Genomic DNA, 20,880 nt, shown 5'->3' with positions numbered 1-20,880 from the left:
AAGAGGAGAATTAGGGGAAGCGATGAGGAAGAGGAGTTCACAGTAGGTGAGGGGATGGAGAGGGAGGAGATGAAGGTGTAGGTCAAAGGTAGGAGAGAAAGCAGGCAGAGGGATAAGAAAAAGATGGGAATGGAAAGAAGCATTACAAGAGGAGTGGAAAGGATGGAAGAGGAAAGGAATGAAATGTTGGGGGGAAGAGTAAAATCATGAAAGGATGGGGAGAAAATATGATGGATAAAGAGGGAAAGAAAGGGTGAAGGGGTAAATGAAGGATGGATAAGGGAGGGTAAAGAAAGGAAAAAGGGAAAGAGCAAGAAGAGGGTTGAAGATGGTAAAGGTGTAAGAATTTGGGTGTTAATGAGAGGTAAGGAAAGTTAGAAATTCCATTTAACTTTGAGTTTAGTTCTGCCCTGCATGTTCACCTTCCTTCTCCTCCTAGTAACTCAATGCCTCAGGTCCTTCACGTACACGCTATCCAGTTCCAGCGGTAGCAGAGATGCTCCTTGTTTGCTGTCCTGCCCTGAAATGCTGCTGCTTCCAGATTCCTCAGCTCTTTATCAGCAGTCATTGTGTCATCATCATGACATCACAGCTGAATGGACAAATCATCTGAGTTTGACAAGGCAGTGGGCGGGGGAGCAAGGAGGATGCATTTTGGTATTCCCAAACCAAGCTACCTGTTATTCTGTAAGCTAATGAGAATTATCTGAAACCAGCCTAAAATATCTGTACTTCTGTGATCTTCTTGCTTTACAAGTTTCTCCCTTTCTTTTTCTGTTGTTTTTAATCTATATATATATATATCACAATATTGGTATCCCCCTGCCAGTGAGTGTTTCTATGGCTCATGTCACAATGCAGTACTGGTGTCATGCATGACAAAATGTAACTTCTATTCAAACACAATACATGCAGGTATCGGTTTGAAAATCGTCTTGTTTTATGCAGATGTAGAAGTAGGAGCTTGTTTTGCAGGGCTGATGCAAGGGTATTAGGCACCCGAGGTGAACCTTCTCCCTTGCGCCCGCCCCTCCCTCCCCCCCCGATCCAAGCCCTGTCTCCAGCCCTTTCACTCAGACAGGCCCCCCTCTCATTCACACATGCATCCTTACACAGGCTCCCTCCCCTCTCTCTCACTAACACCATCTCTCTCTCTCATATACACGCAATTCCTCTCACTCACACAGAGGTGCCACTCGAGGCCCGCCAAGTCTCTGCCACTCACAGCCTGCCGGGTTTAGGAAAATTGAAGAATGAATTTGGGGGGAGGTGATACTGGGGGGAGGGTGGGGTAAGCTAAAGGAGAGTTAGTTTGGGTAGATTTGGGGGATGGTGAGTGTTGGTGTGGTTTGTGGGGAGGGGGGAGAGTAATGGTTGATGGAGCGGGTGGTTTGCTCAGGGGAATTTAATGTAAGAGTTATTTGGTGCTGTGGGAGAATCCATGGGGATCTTGGGTATTTATTTAAACAGATGCTACCTGTATGTATAGAGGAGAAATCTTCAAAAAGCATTTCTGTGGGTAAAACAGTGCTTTATCTGCGGAAATGGCTTGAAATAAAATTGTCGACTCAATACACAGGTAAACTTTCACATGTATGCACATACAGGACATACCCAGACCAAGTCAAGGTGTTCCTGGGGGCGGAGTTAGGAAGGGATTTGGATATTAAAGTATACTTTATAATTTTCAAAAGTATGCATGTAAATTTTCCCCCAAAATTTCCTGAGCACAAATTAGCGGCTCTAATTGTGTGTGGATTATTATGTTGGGCTATTTTTCAAAGTGAATATATATGCATAAGTTCACTTTGAAAACTGATGTAACATATGTGCATATTTGCCAGCTTTCTTATGTGGACTGCTACAAAATGACATCCATGCTCTGGGATTTGTATGGGAAGCCCTAGGAGACAAACTGAAGGAATTCAATATGCTAACCCTAAAAGAGGGGATATGATACAGATATTTAAATACCTGAAAGGTATTAATGCCAAGCTTTTTCAATGGAAAGGAAACTGCAGAACTAGGGGGATCACAATATGAACGTGGTAGATTCAGGAACAATGTCGGGAGGTATTTGTTTCATGGAGAGGGTGGTGGATGCCTGGAATGCCCTCCAGAGGAGGTGGTGATGACAAGGACAGTAGCAGATTTCAAGAAAGAAAAGGACAAACACAGAGGATCCCTGGTGACAAGAGAACGGTAAGGCGGGAACTGCGCAGCCTTCACTGAGTGACGGTTGCAGCCCTGAGCAGTATGGTTGCACTGGGCTAACCGGATGGCATGTGGAAACCCTAAAAGTGGACGCAATGGGACTAGGGGTTGAGTTCCATGTGGGAGTTTAATCTCCTTTGTATAAATGCAGATAAAATCACTGTTGAGCAGACTAGATGGGCTTTTTTGGTCTTTATCTGCATCATTTACTAGGTTACTCTGTTTTGGGTCTCACAAGTTCTGTGAGGTCTTGCACAGTTCACGCTACAAGACTGGAGCTGTACAGAAGAGGAGGCAGATACGTAGGAAGCACTGTTCTCCTGCAGGCTGGGGGGATTGGTGGAGGAAGAACAGATGATTAAAGGGAGATTGAAACTAGAGGGCCGTGCCCCCCAACAATGCTGGAACGGGGGACAAAGAAAGTGAAGGAGGAGGAAAGCGGCTGCATTGGCTGTGAGTCGCAAGCTAGAAAAAGGGGAAGAGAGGAAAAGAGGTGCCTGGAAGCTGCGAAGCCAAAAGAAGCAGTTTATACTAGAGTATACAAGAAGAAGGATCAGGGATGGATTTAAAACTCAGGGTGCCATAGGGAAAGGTTATTAGAGGTGCAAGGAGCTAGGGACCCAGAAATCTCCCCCCCCCCCCAGCCAAAATCCTTTCCTCTCCTGGTATTCCCACCCTCACCTCGGGGTTGCAGTGCTAGTTGCAGAGTGGGGACTGTAAGCCCCTGACAGGCCCTGTGGTGGACACACCACTTGCACAGGTTTGCAGGCTAATGGGGAAGCTGTGAGGAGGAGGGGACTGGACCTGTCCAGCCTGTGGGGGTGCTCAAGCCCCATGCTGAATTTTGTGGGAGTTGCTGCTGCTGTGGCCTCAGTGCCAGGGCGGTGTCAGGTACAGCAGCACTGGTATTCTGGTGCCTGTAAAAATTTGGTGCTGGAAGTGGTTTCCTATGTCTCCTATGTTCTAAAGCAGAACCTGAGAATGACACATTGCCAGAGATTTTGCCACAGTCCCCACCGCTCCAATACTATTTATGTTTTCAGATTGTCGAGCGATAGTTAAAAATACAATCAGATGACTCTCAAAACAAAAACGGTGGCCTGCAACACAGGGGGCATATAGTATTCTGATTTAGAGAAAGAACCTGTTTATTATTTGTGCAAAAGATACCCAACTATAATCAAAAAGGTAAGAAAGAATAACAGTTATAACATAAAATGACAAAACTATGTAAAAAATCAAAACACCTTTTTGTCCTTTTCTAAAATTAAAACATGCAATAAAAGGAATCAAAGACATGCTGCTTTTTCTGCAAACCCATCATGATCTGTCATTGTCTGAAATTTTATGAGTTGTTTTGCATTTTCCTCTCCATCCTCCGGAGAACAATCCTTAGTTTTAGCTTCTTGCTCATTATATTCTTTTTTAAAAACAAACTAAGTATCTTGAGATTAATAAACAGGAAGCAGCTTTTTACCCAGGGAATGCAAGACTACCACAGACGTGTGTGCATGAGAGTTTTAGCAAAGAAATAGATATGAACATTTTCTGTCGTAATATAAATGCCAAAGCAAAAACCAGGGTTTGTAGCAAATGGAAACATGTGAAGCAAAAAAAAACCCCAAAAACCTGTTTCCTTCAGCTAGGAGATCATTATCCCATCATCGCTTTCTATTCCCCGGACATTATTTCATTGCAGCCCGATGCTTAGACAAATAAATGGGAGTACACGCATTCTCAAATAATCTGAAATTCCCTTACTTTGAAAGCCAGCTCTAAGGAATAGTAGCTGCTCTTTGTACTTCTATTTCGAAGCTCCATTCTGACTTAATTAGAAACTAGCATTCAGTCTGCTCAGGAAAAATGCCATTTTCTATACTTCTGCCAACATTCCCAGCTCTGCTCAAGTCATACTTCACCTGAATTTTGACTTGAGCTTTAATGAAGCAGCTGCTTTCTGAATAGCAGCAGCCTGTTTTTCTTAAGCAGCATATGATTAGCTGAGACATTTCATAGAATAGAACAGTAGGCTATACCCAACCATCTAAGTGGTTTTAATTTTTTTTAATCGCTTACCGATTCTTAAAAGGCCGGTGCTTTGCTGAAATAAAACCACGGGATGTTGGGGTAAATCACAGAGAAATATATACAACTTCAATTTAAAATAGGTGCTTTCGTAATCTAACAAGTCAGAAATATAGAAAAGTCTGGTATAAAGTATGAACTCAATACATACATGACGGTGTTAATGCCTGACAGCTGCTGAAACATCTGTAGTCCACAGCCCACAAAAAGAGCTCGGCGGGTGGGAGGATAAGTCAGTATTCTGTAAATCACCGGTCCAGCTGTAATAAAACCACACACAATTACTATTGCTCAGAAACACTTAAACATACTCTGCAATATACTACTTTGTTTTTACAGTTTTGTTCACTGCAGAATTCCTTTTCCGATTTTTAAAAATCGGGCTGCAAAAATTAAAGATTTTTGTTCTTTCGGAACAACTGAAACCTTTTACGCCACTGTGAATGAGCTGTGTTTTCAGTGGAATGGGCTGAACTGACCAATCTTTTCCAGCGAATAAGTGTGAGATGGTCAGCTGCGTACTGCAGGTTTAAAAGTTTGAATCAACGGCATACTGTCCATTACAAATTAATTATAATACCTGTGCTGAGAACTCCAACAATCAGACAGTAAACAAATCGGCCTACAATAGGGAATGCTAAAATAAAAATGCATCATTAGAACCGTTTTTTATCTTTCCAATGGAACCTTTGCTCCCTGGTCACTTAAGGCAGGAAGCACATTCTAAGCAGAGATGGGACCATTTTAAAGTTGAACTTAAAGTACATATAAACCTAATCCTCACTGTACTGTAGTACAATGCAATCGAACTTAAACAAACCCTGTGTAGAAAGATGTTTCCATTGCATTGTTTATTGCTGTAATTATTTCATTAAAATCTCTGCAAATTTCATCCACTTCAGGGCTGTATTGGCTACTGCAGCAAATATGATGCCCATAAGGAACTACTTGCTAGCAATCAGTGTTTCCGGACTCTGCTGCATATGACAATGGTGATAATGACCTGAATTTCAATATCCTGTTCTACATCGTTACCCTGTATGTGTTCTTTTATTTCCGTACTGCAAGCCTTTCATTCTCACATTAATCCAAGTGGGCTGACGGCAGGGACGGTGAGCCTATAACCCAAGTTCTACAAATGCACTTACTCTCAATTCTGACACGTGAGAAGCATAAATCCCTACAGTGATTAGCAATGACCAACCTGGTAATTGTGCCTCTTCAGCTCCAAAAAAAGTTATTTGCATTGATTTACCATGTGACTTACACAAGGCATTGTTTTGTCCAAACCTGACAAAAGTAGTTAAAACTGCACAGGCAGCAAAGATTAAATGCTGAAACTAACTGTGTATTCTAGATATTTTTGGAACAGAGCTAGAACAGCGAAGAGTCACAGCATAAAACCCACGACAAGCATACTCAAATAATCCTACTGAGGTTTGCCACTATTCATTTACATGTATCTAAAAGCTGATAAAGCTTAGCTGTTAATATTTTGGGATAAATCATTTGTCAATAGGACTGCAAAGACTAAATCTGAATACCATAGACTGGGAAAAATTAATCGCAACAAAGTTTATCACTTGTGTGGGACGGAGGGGCTGTTGAAATCCTTTCAAATCCGGATGGGGGAACGATCCACAGCAGGAAAGGTAAATTTGATAAATATAGGTGGTGATGTGGGGTGGGGATTATGAGACCGCTGTGGCCTCTTTGCAGTTTGATGATGGGGTGTGAGAGGAAATCAGGCCACTGTTACAAAACAAAGAGCACAAGCAGTAACAAAATGATTAATAAGTCATGAAGTAACCAATGTACTTGAAAACTAAAATCAGTCATTGGTCTAAAGAAAAACAACGAGCACAACAAATTTCTCTCTTATTTCTAATAAATTCCTCAGGTACAACAGATGTTATTTGTGAAGGACTCTTATTATGGCAATTTTACCATGGGAGTCAAAAGGGGTGAGAAATGCTGTTAAGCATTCCTTCACCCCAGTATATCCAAACTGCAAGTATAGCACAAATATCACCTCTTGGGAAAAGAATTAAAAACAGCAGGACTTTTCAAATTTAGGAGCCTATGAAATGAACTTGATTTTAAAATGGTAAGGTTTTGTTGATCTGAATGAGGCTTACCTAACCGGTGTAACAGCTCTGGCTATCAAAAATAAATCACTCTTTTTAATGAAACCAACTCTTCAGAGTGAACACATGGCTGCTCAGTTAAGAAAGGAAAGCTCAGAGACCCTTCTTATTGCTGTGATATGCTGGACTTCGTTATCAGCAGGCGCTACCGAATCCTCTGCTGTAAGGTAGGGAGCACAGCAAAATAAGGGCTCACTTCACCGTCTCACTGGCAGGAGCACTGCGCACGAGCTGCTGCTGAAGCCTCACTATCTAAAGAAGGTGAAAAATGGTACATTAAAATCTGTCTATTGTATAAGGAAATCCTGCTACACCATCGGAAGGTCTCCAAATGTCTGGAGGAAGAGAATATTGGCTTAAGTTGCTCCCCACATGATCTCATAAATTAAAAAAAAATACATTCCATTGGCTGGAAGAAGGATAAACCCAAGCACTCTGGACTGGTGAAGCAGAAAGACAAGGAAGTGCACATTGAGGTCCTCTTGTGCATGATGAGAATAGCATGCTATGCAGGAAGCTTTATCGTGGATGTTAAAAGGGTCCTTCATGATGTTAGTGGCTCTGTAAGAAAACTACTATAGCCATAGATGCAAATGCAGGGAATACCATATGCAAATAAGCCTTGACTGGGTGCAAGCAAAATGGTGTGCATTCTCTACCACCATCCTATTCTGGAGGCATTCAATAAATAGCTGCTAATTCACACTTACCTAAGACCTGGCATTAACTATTTACCATGTACGGTAAGGCCCCTGAAGTAAATGGGCTGATCAATGGGAGATTTCCTCCATTCCATGGCAAAAATAAACCCCTATCCAGGTCATCCCCCTGCTATGGCAACATAATCCTCTCTCTTCTTCAGTCAGCACCCCACATCCCCCTTTGCAGAGTCATCACTTGCCCCCCCCCCTCCCCCGGGACAGAGGAAATCCTCCCCGAGCCCCCCTGACAACTCTCTGGAACATAAACTTACCCTTATGAAGGGTCCCAGGTGAAGGGCTGGGGGGAAGGCAAAGCCCTCCTATTACAGTGTACTGGTCTAAGTCAAAAGGAACTGCTATGGGTGATTTTTTTTTAAACTTTATTTATTACATTTACAATTACAAAGCTAAACACACTTTGTTATAAAAACATGGCACCATAATAAAAAAACAATCATATTACAAATGAAAAAAAAGAGAAACAATATAAGCAAAACATAATATCATGGTATCCCATTCTTTAGACCACTAACAAAATGAGGGGAAGTAATATTATAGGAGATACAAAAAGGGAATACACTAATAAGATAATTAGACTTAGCATAGTTCTAACCTGACATATTTGAAATGACCCTCTTTAATACTCAACCCTACTAGAAGCAAGAGTTGATGTTATTAATTTCTGAGTAGCCAAAAAGAATCAAAGTTGCACTGGAACAAAAAAAAAAAGTTTTTTGAATACGCAAAAGAAGCCCCCAAGGCACACATCTCTTGATGTAAAGTAAGAAATCCCCTTCTCCTCTCCTGCATAACTTTGGCTACGTCAGGATTAATTCTCATCATTTGACCCATTACAACACTCAAATCCTGCTCAAATAACAAACGAAACCAGGAGAGCAGCCCTCTCACTAACTACAGGGGAAGATTTTTCCAAGAAAGAGATCAAATTCTACAAAATCACTAGAGAATGCACAGATAACTTATTTTGGGCCCTTATATGCCCCCCTACTGGTAAATATATATATATATATATATATATATATATATATATATATACTTTATTAAATAGGGGAACTGCCTCCTTTGGTATATGTAAAACCTCAATCAAATATTTTTTTTAAGAGTCTCATGCAGCAATTCCCCCACTACTTTAGGGAAGTTCAACAGTCATAATAAATGTAAATGTCTTAAGCTATTTTCAAAAAATTCCATCTTCCTAGAAAATACACTTCACTCTTGAATCACTATGGCTTTAACTAATTTGATATCTTTTAACCTCATTCTCTAACTTCTCAATCTTCTGCAAATTTTCTTGCAGTTGTGTTTCATGTCCTTGAGCCAAAGAATCCAATTTACAGTGACCATGTAGCAAGTTAATGCCTTGTTTCCTTTTTCATTATTCTTGTTTTCATGCTCTCTCGACGCCTAAGCTTCCACCCCTATTATTGTGAACTACGGCTATGTATTTTCTTTTCTTGTATATTTTTTTTGTTATTGAGAATGATGTATATTTTCTTGATGTTAGCCTTTGCTATGGCTATGTAATGTAAAATACATAATAAAAATAATAATAATAATAATAATAATAATAATAATAATAATAAAAGATTACAATTTAACAGACAATGTGTTGATCTCATTAATGCACTCACAAAGAGATGTATCTAATTTAGCCTGGACCGCCCAAAGTGGGTCACAGGTTAACTACCGCAGGCTTCGTCGGCATACCAAAGGACTCACCAGAATCAGAGCTCGCCAAAGGCTGAAGGACTCTAACACAGAAGTGACCTGGAGTTTCAGGAATGGGGTCTTCTGTCTCCCTTTCCAACTGCTCAGCTTTCTGGAGACACCGATGAAACACTGATTTGCCCGGGAACCAGCTCATCTGCAGCTCTGCCCAGCGCATTTGCAGGGGTAACCTCATCGGAAAGCTCCTTTCACTTGGGGGCGGTCGAAGGTCAAAGGAACTGAGAGAGGTGATTTCCCCTAGCAAGACCGGCGCTCCTCCACCAGTTTCAGCAATGGGCATATTCACGTTTCGTAATACAGGAGTACGAGTCACAAATGCAGAGATGGGACTGATGGCAAACAGAGGAGGATACAGCTGAAGAAACAAGATAAGAAGCAGCAAACACCAGTATAAACGCCATGGTGACTGCTCACACTGCCATTTTGACTCCTCCCCCACCCCCCAGGTGATATTTTATTGCAGAACAGCACTCTAGCAGGATAACTTTGCCTTCCCTCCAGCCCCTGGAGAACTGGGACCCTCCAAATATGTGAGTTCACTTTCCGGAGGATTACCAGGAAGGCTTGAAGAGGGATCCCTCTGCTGCAGGAGGAGGATGTGAGTGCTTCAGTATGAAGAGGGAGATTGATATTGCCATGTGAGGTGGATGCCTAACGCCGCAGCTTGTTCTTGCCACAAAAAGCAGAAAATCCCCTTTGTTAATTGGTTCATTCATTTCAGGCTGATCAGCATAGGGGATTTTGCGCAGTGGTAGTGTGCATAGTGGTTTCTTTTAGGGGGGATGGTGGTGAGAAACAGTTACCATAAATGCCACTATTGTAGCCTATAGTCAGCCAAGTAATTTTCATAGGCTGGAGGCAGGAACCAGAGTGACTCCAGTCTTTCGTCATGCAACATTCACTTTATTAAACACTTTCAGCATACAATCAATAGAAGACTGCTATCTTCTAGCAACAACACTCACAGTTTTAGTTAGACAGAAACGCATTTAGGAGCTGCCTTCTTTTAGAGACACGAGGCCTCCTCATCCTAGCTGCCTCTTACTCAACCTAGCAGGGTCCCACCCGCAGAGAGAGCTCTTCCTACCCAGTAGGGTCCCATCCACAGAGCTCTTCCTGCCCAGCAGGATCCCACCTACATAGCTCTCTCCCTCTATGGGTTTTAAGCTGGACCAGGCACCTAGCCTGGTCCTGCACAGGTAAAGGAGGGGTAGTAGGGCCACTCATTTGCATATCCTCTCCCCTAAGCTCAAACCCATCAGGGTAAGCATCCATACTCATCCTGGATCCTATCACGGGAAGTGACTCAACTCCCCAATACCCTCCTCCTGGCCTCTTGCTAGCTAGCTTCCAGGTATCAGCTACAGGTCATTCCCCCCCCCCCCCCTCCTTAGGGTTACCTTTAACCAACCTCTGCTTACAACTACACTCAGGATAGCGGCTATAGGGTCATGATCTCCCCCTCTCCTTAGGGTTATCCTTAAGCCATCCAGCTACCCACTGCAATCCTTGCCTGTGTCCACCCATAGTCCTTTGTATGAATCCACCTGGAGTTCTGAGTTCCAATTCTCTTCCATCAGACTCTTGTAACCACTCTTGGGTGCTGCTGTTGTGGTCTCTTCCATTTGTTTCCCAATTTTTCTGTGCAGATTCTGTGCCACCTCCTTCTGACTAAGGCTTTTCAGCACTTGTTTCTCAAGCACTCTTGGTTGGCTGGCCCATTCCTTGGCTCTGCTTTTCTTTCTCTCCTAGAGGTTCTTAGCTTCCAATTCTCTTTCTAAACCTGGAGCTCGTTTCCCAAGGAATCTTGAAACAAAATCTCAGCAGACACGTTATTCTCAAGACTAGCATGCGTTTCCTCCTGCTCTTGTAGTACTCGGGTCATCTGAGAACATTTTCCCATTTCCACTTTCTTTATTGGTACCTCTGCTGCCTTAAGTTTCTCTTTCAGTGTCAGGTTGTCCAATTTCTCTTCAGTACTGGCTTTCTGTAATAGATCAGTATATAATATAAGCCAGTATATAATATAAGCCAGTATATAATATGAGCCAGTATATAATATAAGTTTAATAGATCAAAGTTTAACAGTTTTCCTTCAGCTGCTTTCATCTGAGTTGCAACATGGGCTATTACTCCTGTTTGCTCCTTGTATTTTACTTGCAGTGCCTCTTGTTCCTTTATCTTGGTTTCAGCTTCCTGCAGTCTGCTCAACACATTTTCCATTACTATCAGATGCTGTTCTTCTGCATTTTCCAACTTAGACCTTAAGGCTTCAGAAGCTTTCTCTTTTCCTTCTTTGGTGTCTAAATGCGTACTCTCCAGGGCATCATTCTGATTTATAATAGCAGATCTTTCAGCATCTTGGCTGATTTTTAAACTTTCCATATCATTTTGCTCTTCTAGCTTCAGCTTTGACTTCCAAAGTCATATAACCTCTTTTCCATGCTAACTTGCTGGACATTAACTTTCATTTGATGAGACTCTGTAGTGACTTTTAAACTTTCATGCAGTCTGGTGATCTCATTCTGATGCTCCTGTTCAGTAGAGCAATTTGTTCATGCTCGCAGCTAAGCTCTTTTGTTGCTACCTCTTGTTCTCCCATAGCAATTGATTTTCCTGATACATGAAACTGCAGGTCTTCAACCTTCTTTTTCTCCTCCTCAAGCTCGTTGAGAAGCTCCACCTTTTTCTGGTCAGCAGTTTCCACCATAGATCACAGCTGAATGATCTTTGTTTCCATTTCTATTACATATTCATCATAGCCACCGCAGATCAGTGCCACCTCTTGCTCTATGTCTTTTACACAACTGATAGCTTTAGCAATTTTAGCTTGTTCTAGGTCCCTCTCGGCTAGGAGCTGGTCAATGTGCTGTTGCTTCTCTTTCAGAGCCTGCTGCAACTCTGTGGCACCAGAAACTTTCTTCACTTTCTTCACAGTGTCTTTTAACTCCTCGGCAACGTCTCCATCTGCAGCGCCTCCCTCTGGTCCTTCTGCAGTGGTTGCAGCTGGGCACTCTAGAGCACCTCCCTCTGGGCTCCCTGTAGTGACTTTCTCTGGCCACTTTGCAGTGCCTCTCTCAGGCCTCTCTGCCGCGCTGCCTTCCATAGGCCAATCGGTGCTGCATCCAGCAGGCCATTCTGTACTGCCCCTTCCTGGGCAGTTGTCTCTTCCAGGCCAGATTATGAAGCTCCACCATAAAGATCGCAGATTCAGTCACTGTAGGATCATTCCTCTGGTATTCACCCTGTGCTTGCAGCTCAGGATCTGTTTTGGTTGCAGCCCATTCACTGCTTCCAGCTCTCTTTGAAGCGGAATCCCTTTGAAGGGTGGGTAGAGTTACAATCATATGACTCACTTAGCTGGGTCTGTTTTGGCTTTATCCAGTGACTTTTTAAAGCTCCAGCATGAGCTTCCTGCACACAAGTCACAGTCACTGCAGGTTCAAACCGCTGATGCTCATTCTCTTTTTTAGGACTCAGCTGTGTCTGTCTTTGTAAGTCTGACTTTTTTTCTGTCACCTGTTCCAGTGATGTGTTCACTGGTTTCCCTTCAGGCTTTCTTATCACACCATCCACAGGCTTTTCTCTAGCTCCAACACAATTGCTGATTTTACCTTCCTTCTTTTTTAACACAGTGAGTTGTCCCAACTCACTCTCCACATGGGTCATCTCTGTCAGGATCTTCTGTATTTCATCCAGCAGCTTTAGGCACTTACTTCTCTGCCAGCCCTGGATTTCTGAGAGTGCTTACCTCCAGCTGCAATATTCACAGCTGTAATTAGGATAGAAATGTATTTATGAGCTGCCTTCTCTTAGAGACGCAGGGCCTCCTGATCCTAGCTGGGCTCTGCTTCTTATACCTAGCAGGGTCCCGCCCACAGAGCTCTTCCTGCCCAGCAGAGTCCCGCCCACACAGCTATCTCCTTCTATGGGTTTTAAGGAAGACCAGGCACCTAGCCTGGTCCTGCACAGGTTAAGGAGGGGTAGTAGAAGTCTTCACATGGCCATACAAGCGTGACCAAAATTCAATGTGCAGATGCTAAAACTACCACATCATATTAAGTGTTTTAGCAAGCATGCTATATTTTTTCATAAAGTCATGATAAAAGCTTTTTAGTGTGAGTTTTATTGCACAGGCCCCTTACTGAAGTATGCTGCTAATCGCGGTACTAACAATAAATCTGCCAAGTCATGCAGAGAATTGCAGCATCTTGGGCAAAGAATTGGTGTCCTAACTCCTGAGCCACCATATAGAAACAATGAATTCAGACTTATAGAAATAAAGAAATAAAGAGAACCCAATGCCAGTAGCAGTGACACTGCTTCTGATGGCCCGGATTAGCTCTCAGACTTTGCAAAGGGATTGCTGGAACAGTGAAATTGCTCCCAGCAACTTGAGTACTACTGAGCCACTCTGGAGACCATATACCGTGAACTGTGAAAAAATGACTAATTTATTTAAAGGTCTATCAACCGCAACACTTGGTTTCTGATGCAGATTACTTGAGACTAGACCCAAAGATACCTTAAATTGTTATTGGATTTGTAGGTATTATAATCCCACGCTCAAGGAGAGTTTACACCTTGTCTGAACTGAATATATGTGTTCGGGGAAGGCTTGTATCTTTGTTTTGAATTTCCCATACTTACAAACCATATTCCTGTTATTTGTTGAGTGGCAGTTTAAGTAAAGTAAGCTTGGGCCTGGCAGTTTCCTGCATTGTAGTGAAGCGTTCTAGTAGGTGTACTGGTCCTAGAGAAAACTGAAGTCTTTTATCATTGTGATGCCTCTTTTGAAGGACCAAAAAAACAGGAGTTGACGCATGAGCATACAAGACCCAACAGGCCTCTTCTTCAGGTATCACATCTGTTCCAAATGTGAAACTCTAAAGATAGGATTTATAATAGGGTTTTCACAAAGGCATAAACTGAATTATAAATCAGTCCTAGGAACTGTATTTCATTCTTTCATCTACGGGAAAAATCTGAAAAAAGGTGCCTAATTTCTTAAATCAAATTGTTGTGATCGTTAGTCAATTATCTTGTTATATTATTAAAAGAAAGAAACAGAAAGGAAAAATAATTACAGGATTTTTCAAGTTATTTTTAGGTGTGAAAAGCCAATTTGCTTGCTTCATTTGCTAGTCTTCTGTTAATGTTTTGGCCTACAGTGACATTAAGTATAGGTACATATAGTTAAAAACATTAGGAAATTTAATTTCTGAAATAGATTTGCGATATATGCTTGAGCTGATTTATCAAAGCAAACAATTCTTTTCATGTAAATTATCTTCTCTACATTGCACATAAATAAAAACAGACTCAACAAATTTCATATATCATTAATCTCTATATTAGAAAATAGTATTAACTTCTTATCCACACAGACATTACAAAGGTAAAAGATCCCATAGGTTTTATATTTGAAAACTCTCAGCTTTAACTCTTCAACTCATGTTTTTGCTGAACACCTCAGAATTTCTTGAAACACTCTTTTTAAATGTTATATTTTAATTAAAAGGAATGTTCTTCTGTTAACTACAAGGATTTCCCTTTTCTTCTGTTCTCTTTAAGGTCTTCATCCAACAATACTAACTCTAGCTGCTAGTTCTGTCACCCCGAAAAAAAAAGGAATATAAGCTGTTATCTTCAAGGTCCTATGCCTAAATAGGGAGAACCCAAAGGGAGAGCAACCCAAAAACATGACAGAGTCTGCCAAATTTTTCCTGTCTCCCTTTTCCCACACAAAAGTCAAGTACTAAAGCAATCTACACTACAATAGTAAAATGAATATGGAAACAGATGGTCTTAAAACCAACACCAAAACTGTTTAATGGACAGTATGTAGGTGCCAACATGAGGAGCATAAAGGCCAGTCAGCTTACCTTAGTCAATGCAATGGCTGGAAGAATGGTCTCAGACTCTTTGATGATACTGTATCATCAATCTACGACTATGCCGGTGTGCTCTCTGCAGACACCGAGAAAGCCTGTGATCAGGTTAAGCAGAACTTTCTATATGCTATCCAGATAGCCTTGAGTTTACTGTTTGCATCAGAGTGATCTATCATTCCCCTAGGGCATTAATATGAACGAATGGCATTAATTCTGATGCATTTACACAAAGCAGCCCAATCTCATCCCATCTGTTTGTTTTATCCTGAAACTCTTTGTCCAGATGGTAAGAGATTCCCCAGATATTTCAGGACTTGGACTTGGTTCACCTAAACAAAAATTGGCTTTTATGAACAAGATGCATTTCTGTCTCTTTCTAAGTCTCTGACTTCTATTGCAAACTTGATTAACTTGTGCAAATTTTGGTTTTTTTATCCCAGATATAGGATGAACTATGCTGTATGTTGGTTTTGCCCCTTCGGTTGTCAGAGCATCTTCAGTCAACACAGACTCCAATTCCCCTTCCAAAGAATTCAGGAGGGCTTTACATACCTACAATAGAGATTGTATGGTATATTTCTCCAATTATACACATTTGGTTTTAAGATGTTGCTTGAAGAGATTAAGAGAAATTTGCCAGAATGACATCTCCCAATTTCATGGATTACTGGATTCATTTATTAATCCATTTTTCAACACTTCAAAGCAGATTACATTCAAGTTCTGTGGGTATATCCCTGTCACCAAAGGGCTCATAATCTAAGTTTGAACCTGAGGCAATAGAGGGTAAAGTGGCTTACCCAAGGTCATAAGGAACAGCAGTGGGATTTGAACCCTGGTTTCCCTGGTTCGTCGCCCGCTGCACTAACCACTCGGTTACTCCTCCACTACTTTTTCTTTTCTTCATATGCTATCCTGAGAGATCCATAACACTTTCTTTTTTTTGATTAAGGCCTGGATTCACCATTCTATTGCAGAATGGTGAATCCAGCGAAAACAGGGGGGGGGGGGGGGGGGGGCGGGCCTGCGAAAGCCGGCAGCCTTCGCAGCACCACGGTGTTTTCGCTGCCGGCTTTCGCACCCAATAGCACCCCTAGTCCTGCAGGTTCCTTTTAACTGGAAAAAGTTTGAGTCCTGTGCATTATTAACACCTTTCAATTATTTAAAAGTCTATATCATGCTCCCCCTGTGGCTCCTCTCCTCTAGCATATACATATTTAGATCCTCAAGTCTTCTCATACGTCTTTCAGTGCAGATCCAACACCATTTTGGTTGCCTCTCTTTACATTGCTTCTAAGCTATCTCAATTCTTTCAGAGATATGACTTCCAGAACTGTGTTATCTCCAGGACCATTGGTGCAATATACCCTGTGTCCTAGTCTCCAAAGTGGCATCTCACCAAGGCCCCACCTCAATTATTGGGATCCATGCCTGCCCACAGCATCCTACAAGGCCCACCAGTAAGATGCCTGAGCCAGAGGCACTCTAGCTCACAACTTTGGGCCATCGCCCTAATGGCAGCCCACCATATGCTGACCTGTGATTCCCTCATTTACTTTAGAAGCTCAACTATCCACTTAGACAACAATTAAAGACAATCTCCTCCCTGTGTACCTAGCATTAATCAGATATCCTTTTATTTAACAATTCAATATCTACACTAAAGACAACGGGAAATACCCTAAGATAAGCTATCGCAGAGAGGCAGGATACAAACAGTCAGTAAGTGAGGCAGTGAGACAAAAAGGAGAATTTCAGGCAGTGCTTTCAAAAAGAATGTTACACCTATTTATAGACTGCACCAAAACAAAAAAAGAAAAAACAATATAACACAACAGGCAAATTTATTTTTGTTGAGAGAAATCCAATTTGTATTTTATATTTTTTTGGGGGGGAGGCAAACCAAATTAATAAAAATGGGCCCTAGGGGGATGAAACTGAATACTACTCCTCAAATAGATCTTGCAGAACAAATTGAGCAAATCTGTTCTCATGTCAGGGAGTCCGCACTCAACAACAATATAATATAAAAGTGTGGATTGAACTCTACATTGCAGCCTCACAGATGTAGTTCATGGAGGGCAATATTCTGCAGCCTGTCTCCACAAGTACCACAGTTCTACCTAAAACCATACACACATACAAAGACAGACATAGATACACATACACATAGGCATCTTCCAAGTTCTACCTCCTCTCTTATCCCATAGTTGTAATAAGCAAACTACGCTGGAAGAAATGGAAAAAACCATACTGAAATATAGCATATATTCATGCATGTAATTTAAGAACCCCATCATCCCCTCCTAGAAATCTATGTTGGAAAGCATTCCTGAAGCTATGCCTTTACATGCTGTCACCACTTAATGTCTAAATCAATGTTTTCATAAAAATATTTTCTTTTTTATGTTAGACTTAGGCGTATCTAGAATAGATGGGTTTTTTTCTACTATTTCCTGCTCTGTTTGATCTATTTGGATCATTCTTCATTTTGTAAATCATGCTCAATTTTGGTAGATAATGATGTTGGGAATTTTATTTCTTTGATGTGGCAACTATGCATAAAGTACTGATACTAACATCTGTACTAACAGCAATCTAGAGAAATCTTTAGAATTTTTTAGCTTTATAGACTTTTTCCTCTATATGTAGCTAAAGGCATCTACTTCTAAGACTTAACTATAAAATTAAATTGCTTACTTATAACTGGTGTTCTCTGGGAACTGTAGGACCAGTCATCACTCATTTAATGTCATCAGATGGTGCCAAGCACAGAAGTGCCATAGCTAAGAAGTAAGATTTTTCTCTCTAAGATTTTTCTCTGCTGCACATGCCCAGTGGCTTTCTGAGGTCCTATCAGTCATATGTCAGTTAAGGAAGATGAGAAAAAAATAACTCCAAATGGAAGAAGAAAGGTATATGTGATTGACTTGTCCTGCTGTCCACAGAGAACAACAATTACAGGTAAGCAAATTAATTTTCTCTAAGAGCAAACATTAAAGTCAGTCACATATCTAGATACTCCCAAGCTGCGGGCTGTCCCCTTCAGAGCCTGAATTTGATCCCTTAGACAGCCTACCAGAGAAGTGTTTGCAAGATCAGTTATAACTAGCCCAATATTTCTTAACATTTAAATAGATTTCACAGGACTGCCTAACCAAAGGTATTTTCCCTCCTAGAATCTGCAGTCTAGTGCAGCAATTATCAACTGGTGTGTCGCCAAGCAACAGCAGGTCTACCACGGATCCCGGTGTCCCACTGACCTGCTTGTACTTCCCTCCTCCCTTTTTCCTGCCCCACGGGCCAATGGGAGGCCTCCTCTTTTCTTCCTGCCCCGTGGGCCAATTGGTAGCCACCTCCCTTATTCCTGCCTCCACTGGCCAATGGGAAGCCTCCTCCCTTCTTCCTGCCCCCACAGGCCAATAGGAAGTCTCCTCCCTTCTTCCTGCCCCCGCAGGCCAATGGGAAGCCTCCTCCCTTCTTCCTGCCCCCGCAGGCCAATGGGAAGCCTCCTCCCTTCTTCCTGCCAGTGGGAGTAGGAAGAAAGGAGGAAGCCTCTGATTGGCCGGTGGAGTGGGAAGAAGGGGGCATCCCATAGCCAACAGCAGAAGTAGGAGATGAAGAGGGCATGGCCTGAAGAAGATGGAGAAGTTTCATGGCTGCTGGGGTGCCCAAAAGAGGAGATTGCTGCCGCTAGTAGGGAAAGGGAGTAAATGTGTGGGAGAATGTGAGGAATGTGAGCAAACAGGTTTTCGAAAATGAGCACGAAAGTGAACATGTGAGTGTGTTAAGAGTGAGTGTGCATGAGAGGAGAAAGCTTGTAGGCATACCTCAGAGCCTGTCCCGACTCCAACAAATGAATGAAATCGCAGGGTGACTGTAAATCAAAAGTTCTCAAATATGTGCATAAAGTACTGGCAGCAGCATGGGCCTGGGCCAAAATGAAGCACATCTGGTGATCAGCAATGGGAGAGAGAACAGAGTTAGCCCCTACAGCTGATGGGATTCTTAATTCTCGGGCTGCAGGGACTGGAGGTGGAGGCTACTGCAGCTGCCATTTGTGCTGGGGAGGAGGGGTGGGGGTCATGAGTGAGAGCAAGCCAGAGAGAGAGAGAGATATCATGAGTGTAATTGAGAGCGAGACTGGTCAGGGAGATGATGTGTTTCTGTGAGAGAGCGAGAGAGATAGACTGGTGTGTGTGAGAGAGATAGACTGGTGTGTGTGAGAGAGAGACTGGTCAGAGAGATAACTGGTGTATGAGATACAGAGAATGATGAGGGAGGTGTGTGTGAGAGACAGAGACTGGCTAGGGAGGTGACTGGTGTGTGAGAGAGAGACTGGTCATGGGGTCTAATTGGTGTGTGTGTATGTGAGTGACTGGTTGTGGGCCCTAAGGAAGAGGACAGTGAGGACAGAGCTTCAGCAGCCACCGTTGCTTCTGGTATGTGCTTTTGGCCTGCAAGGGAAATGAGCAAGAATGTTGCTGCAGAGGGTAAGTAAAGGTGCTTTTTAAGTTTAATTTTCTCGATTGACTGCCCATTTTAATTATTGGGTATTATGTGATGTCTGCTGCTTTGAAATATGTTATTGGTATTTGGACAATTTTTAATTTTTTTTTATAAGTTTTTAATTGTTGGATATTATTCTGTTCAGCAGCTGTTTTGTAACATTTTTAGTATAGCTTTACAATTATTTCTGTGTGGGGCTCTATAGCAGCTTGGCTTATTCTGTTTCTCTAATAGGAGGGGAGGTGTTTTAGTGTTTAGGGCCTGGTTTAATATTTGTAGTGTTGCCTTTTCATAGATAGGGTAGTTACTGTTTTGAGTGTGTTCCATAATACAAGTGTAACTTTGTGCGGGTTAGTTTGTGTGCATTATTGCAAATCCTGAGAGTCAGTTAGGTGCTATATTTTTCTTTCCATTTCTCCAGGTTTGCATTGCATGCAGAGTGGCGTTTTTGGGTTTCCATTCCAGTTTCTGTCTCCATATTTATAATTTGTGGTCTTTCTGTACTTGGTGAAGGTTGGTTTTGTGTGTGTGACCGAGGTGAGGTATTTTACTAGCATGTAGGCATTTGTATCATTTATTGTGTTTTCTCAATAGGATATGCATTAGTGGTAAATTACTATCTTTTCATAAAAAGAGCTATTGCATCTGGTAGTAGAGGGAGTTTGTTTTGCTTTTACTGAGATGATACCAGAACCAGAATATCTTTTTTATATAGTGAGTTGAATGGGGAATGCCCTAGTTCTGCTCTGCACCCATTTTGAGGATTGAGGGGATTCTTGTGGCTGCAGAGTGCATGTTTACATTTAGCCCCTTGACAGTCACATGTTCAGTGTGTCACGCATGTGAGACCCATCTGTCAGGTATGTCCCGGCCGAAAAAAGGTTGAGAACCACTGGTCTAGTGTATGTAATTTAGTCTCTACTCACTTTAGTCCTGGGGAAACTCTGCACTACTGTGGAGCGCAGAATTTGCGCAAAATTCACCCCCTGCGCAGAATTGCCATTTTCTGTGCAGAATTGGCAAATAGCAGAGGAGACTCTGGCATGCCGCGAACAGAGCGCACGAAGACGAAGGCCCCGGCACACCATTCATGGAGAAGATGGGAGGCCCCCCGCGTGCCGCGAATGGAGTGTGCTCCGCTTGTGGCGAAGATGAAAGGCCCTGGAGAGAGAGAATGGGTGTGAGAGAGGGGAAGGAAGGGTGAGAGAGAGCAGGAGGATGTGAGAGAGAGCATGGGAGGTAAGAGAGCGGAGGGGGTGGGGGGATGCTTGAGTGTAGGATTCAGAGAGAGGGAGCCTACATGAGGGAAGGGTGTGTGGGGGAGGGTGAGAGAGAGCAGAAGGGTGTGAGAGAGAGCATGGGAGGTAAGGGGGGGATGCTTGAGTGTGGGTTTCAGAGAGAGGGAGCCTATATGAGGGGAGGGGAGGGGGAGAGAGCAGGAGGGTGTGACAGAGCATGGGAGGTAAGAGAGCGGGGGGATGCTTGAGTGTGGGTTTCAGAGAGAGGGAGCCTATATAAGAACATAAGAAAATGCCATACTGGGTCAGACCAAGGGTCCATCAAGCCCAGCATCCTGTTTCC

General features: G+C 42.4%; 1 protein-coding gene across 1 annotated transcript in view; it reads right to left on the bottom strand.

The window, feature by feature from the left end:
* The window catches only part of SLC2A13 (solute carrier family 2 member 13), a 798,921-nt gene that overhangs the window by 435,853 nt on the left and 342,188 nt on the right, over positions 1-20,880 (bottom strand). The window contains 1 exon segment of the mRNA XM_029615108.1: positions 4,451-4,559. Coding sequence (XP_029470968.1) covers positions 4,451-4,559 — 109 coding nt within the window.

Source organism: Rhinatrema bivittatum, chromosome 9 (assembly GCF_901001135.1).
Source record: "Rhinatrema bivittatum chromosome 9, aRhiBiv1.1, whole genome shotgun sequence".
Classification (NCBI taxonomy): domain Eukaryota; kingdom Metazoa; phylum Chordata; class Amphibia; order Gymnophiona; family Rhinatrematidae; genus Rhinatrema; species Rhinatrema bivittatum.
This window is presented reverse-complemented; position numbering and strand designations above follow the sequence as displayed.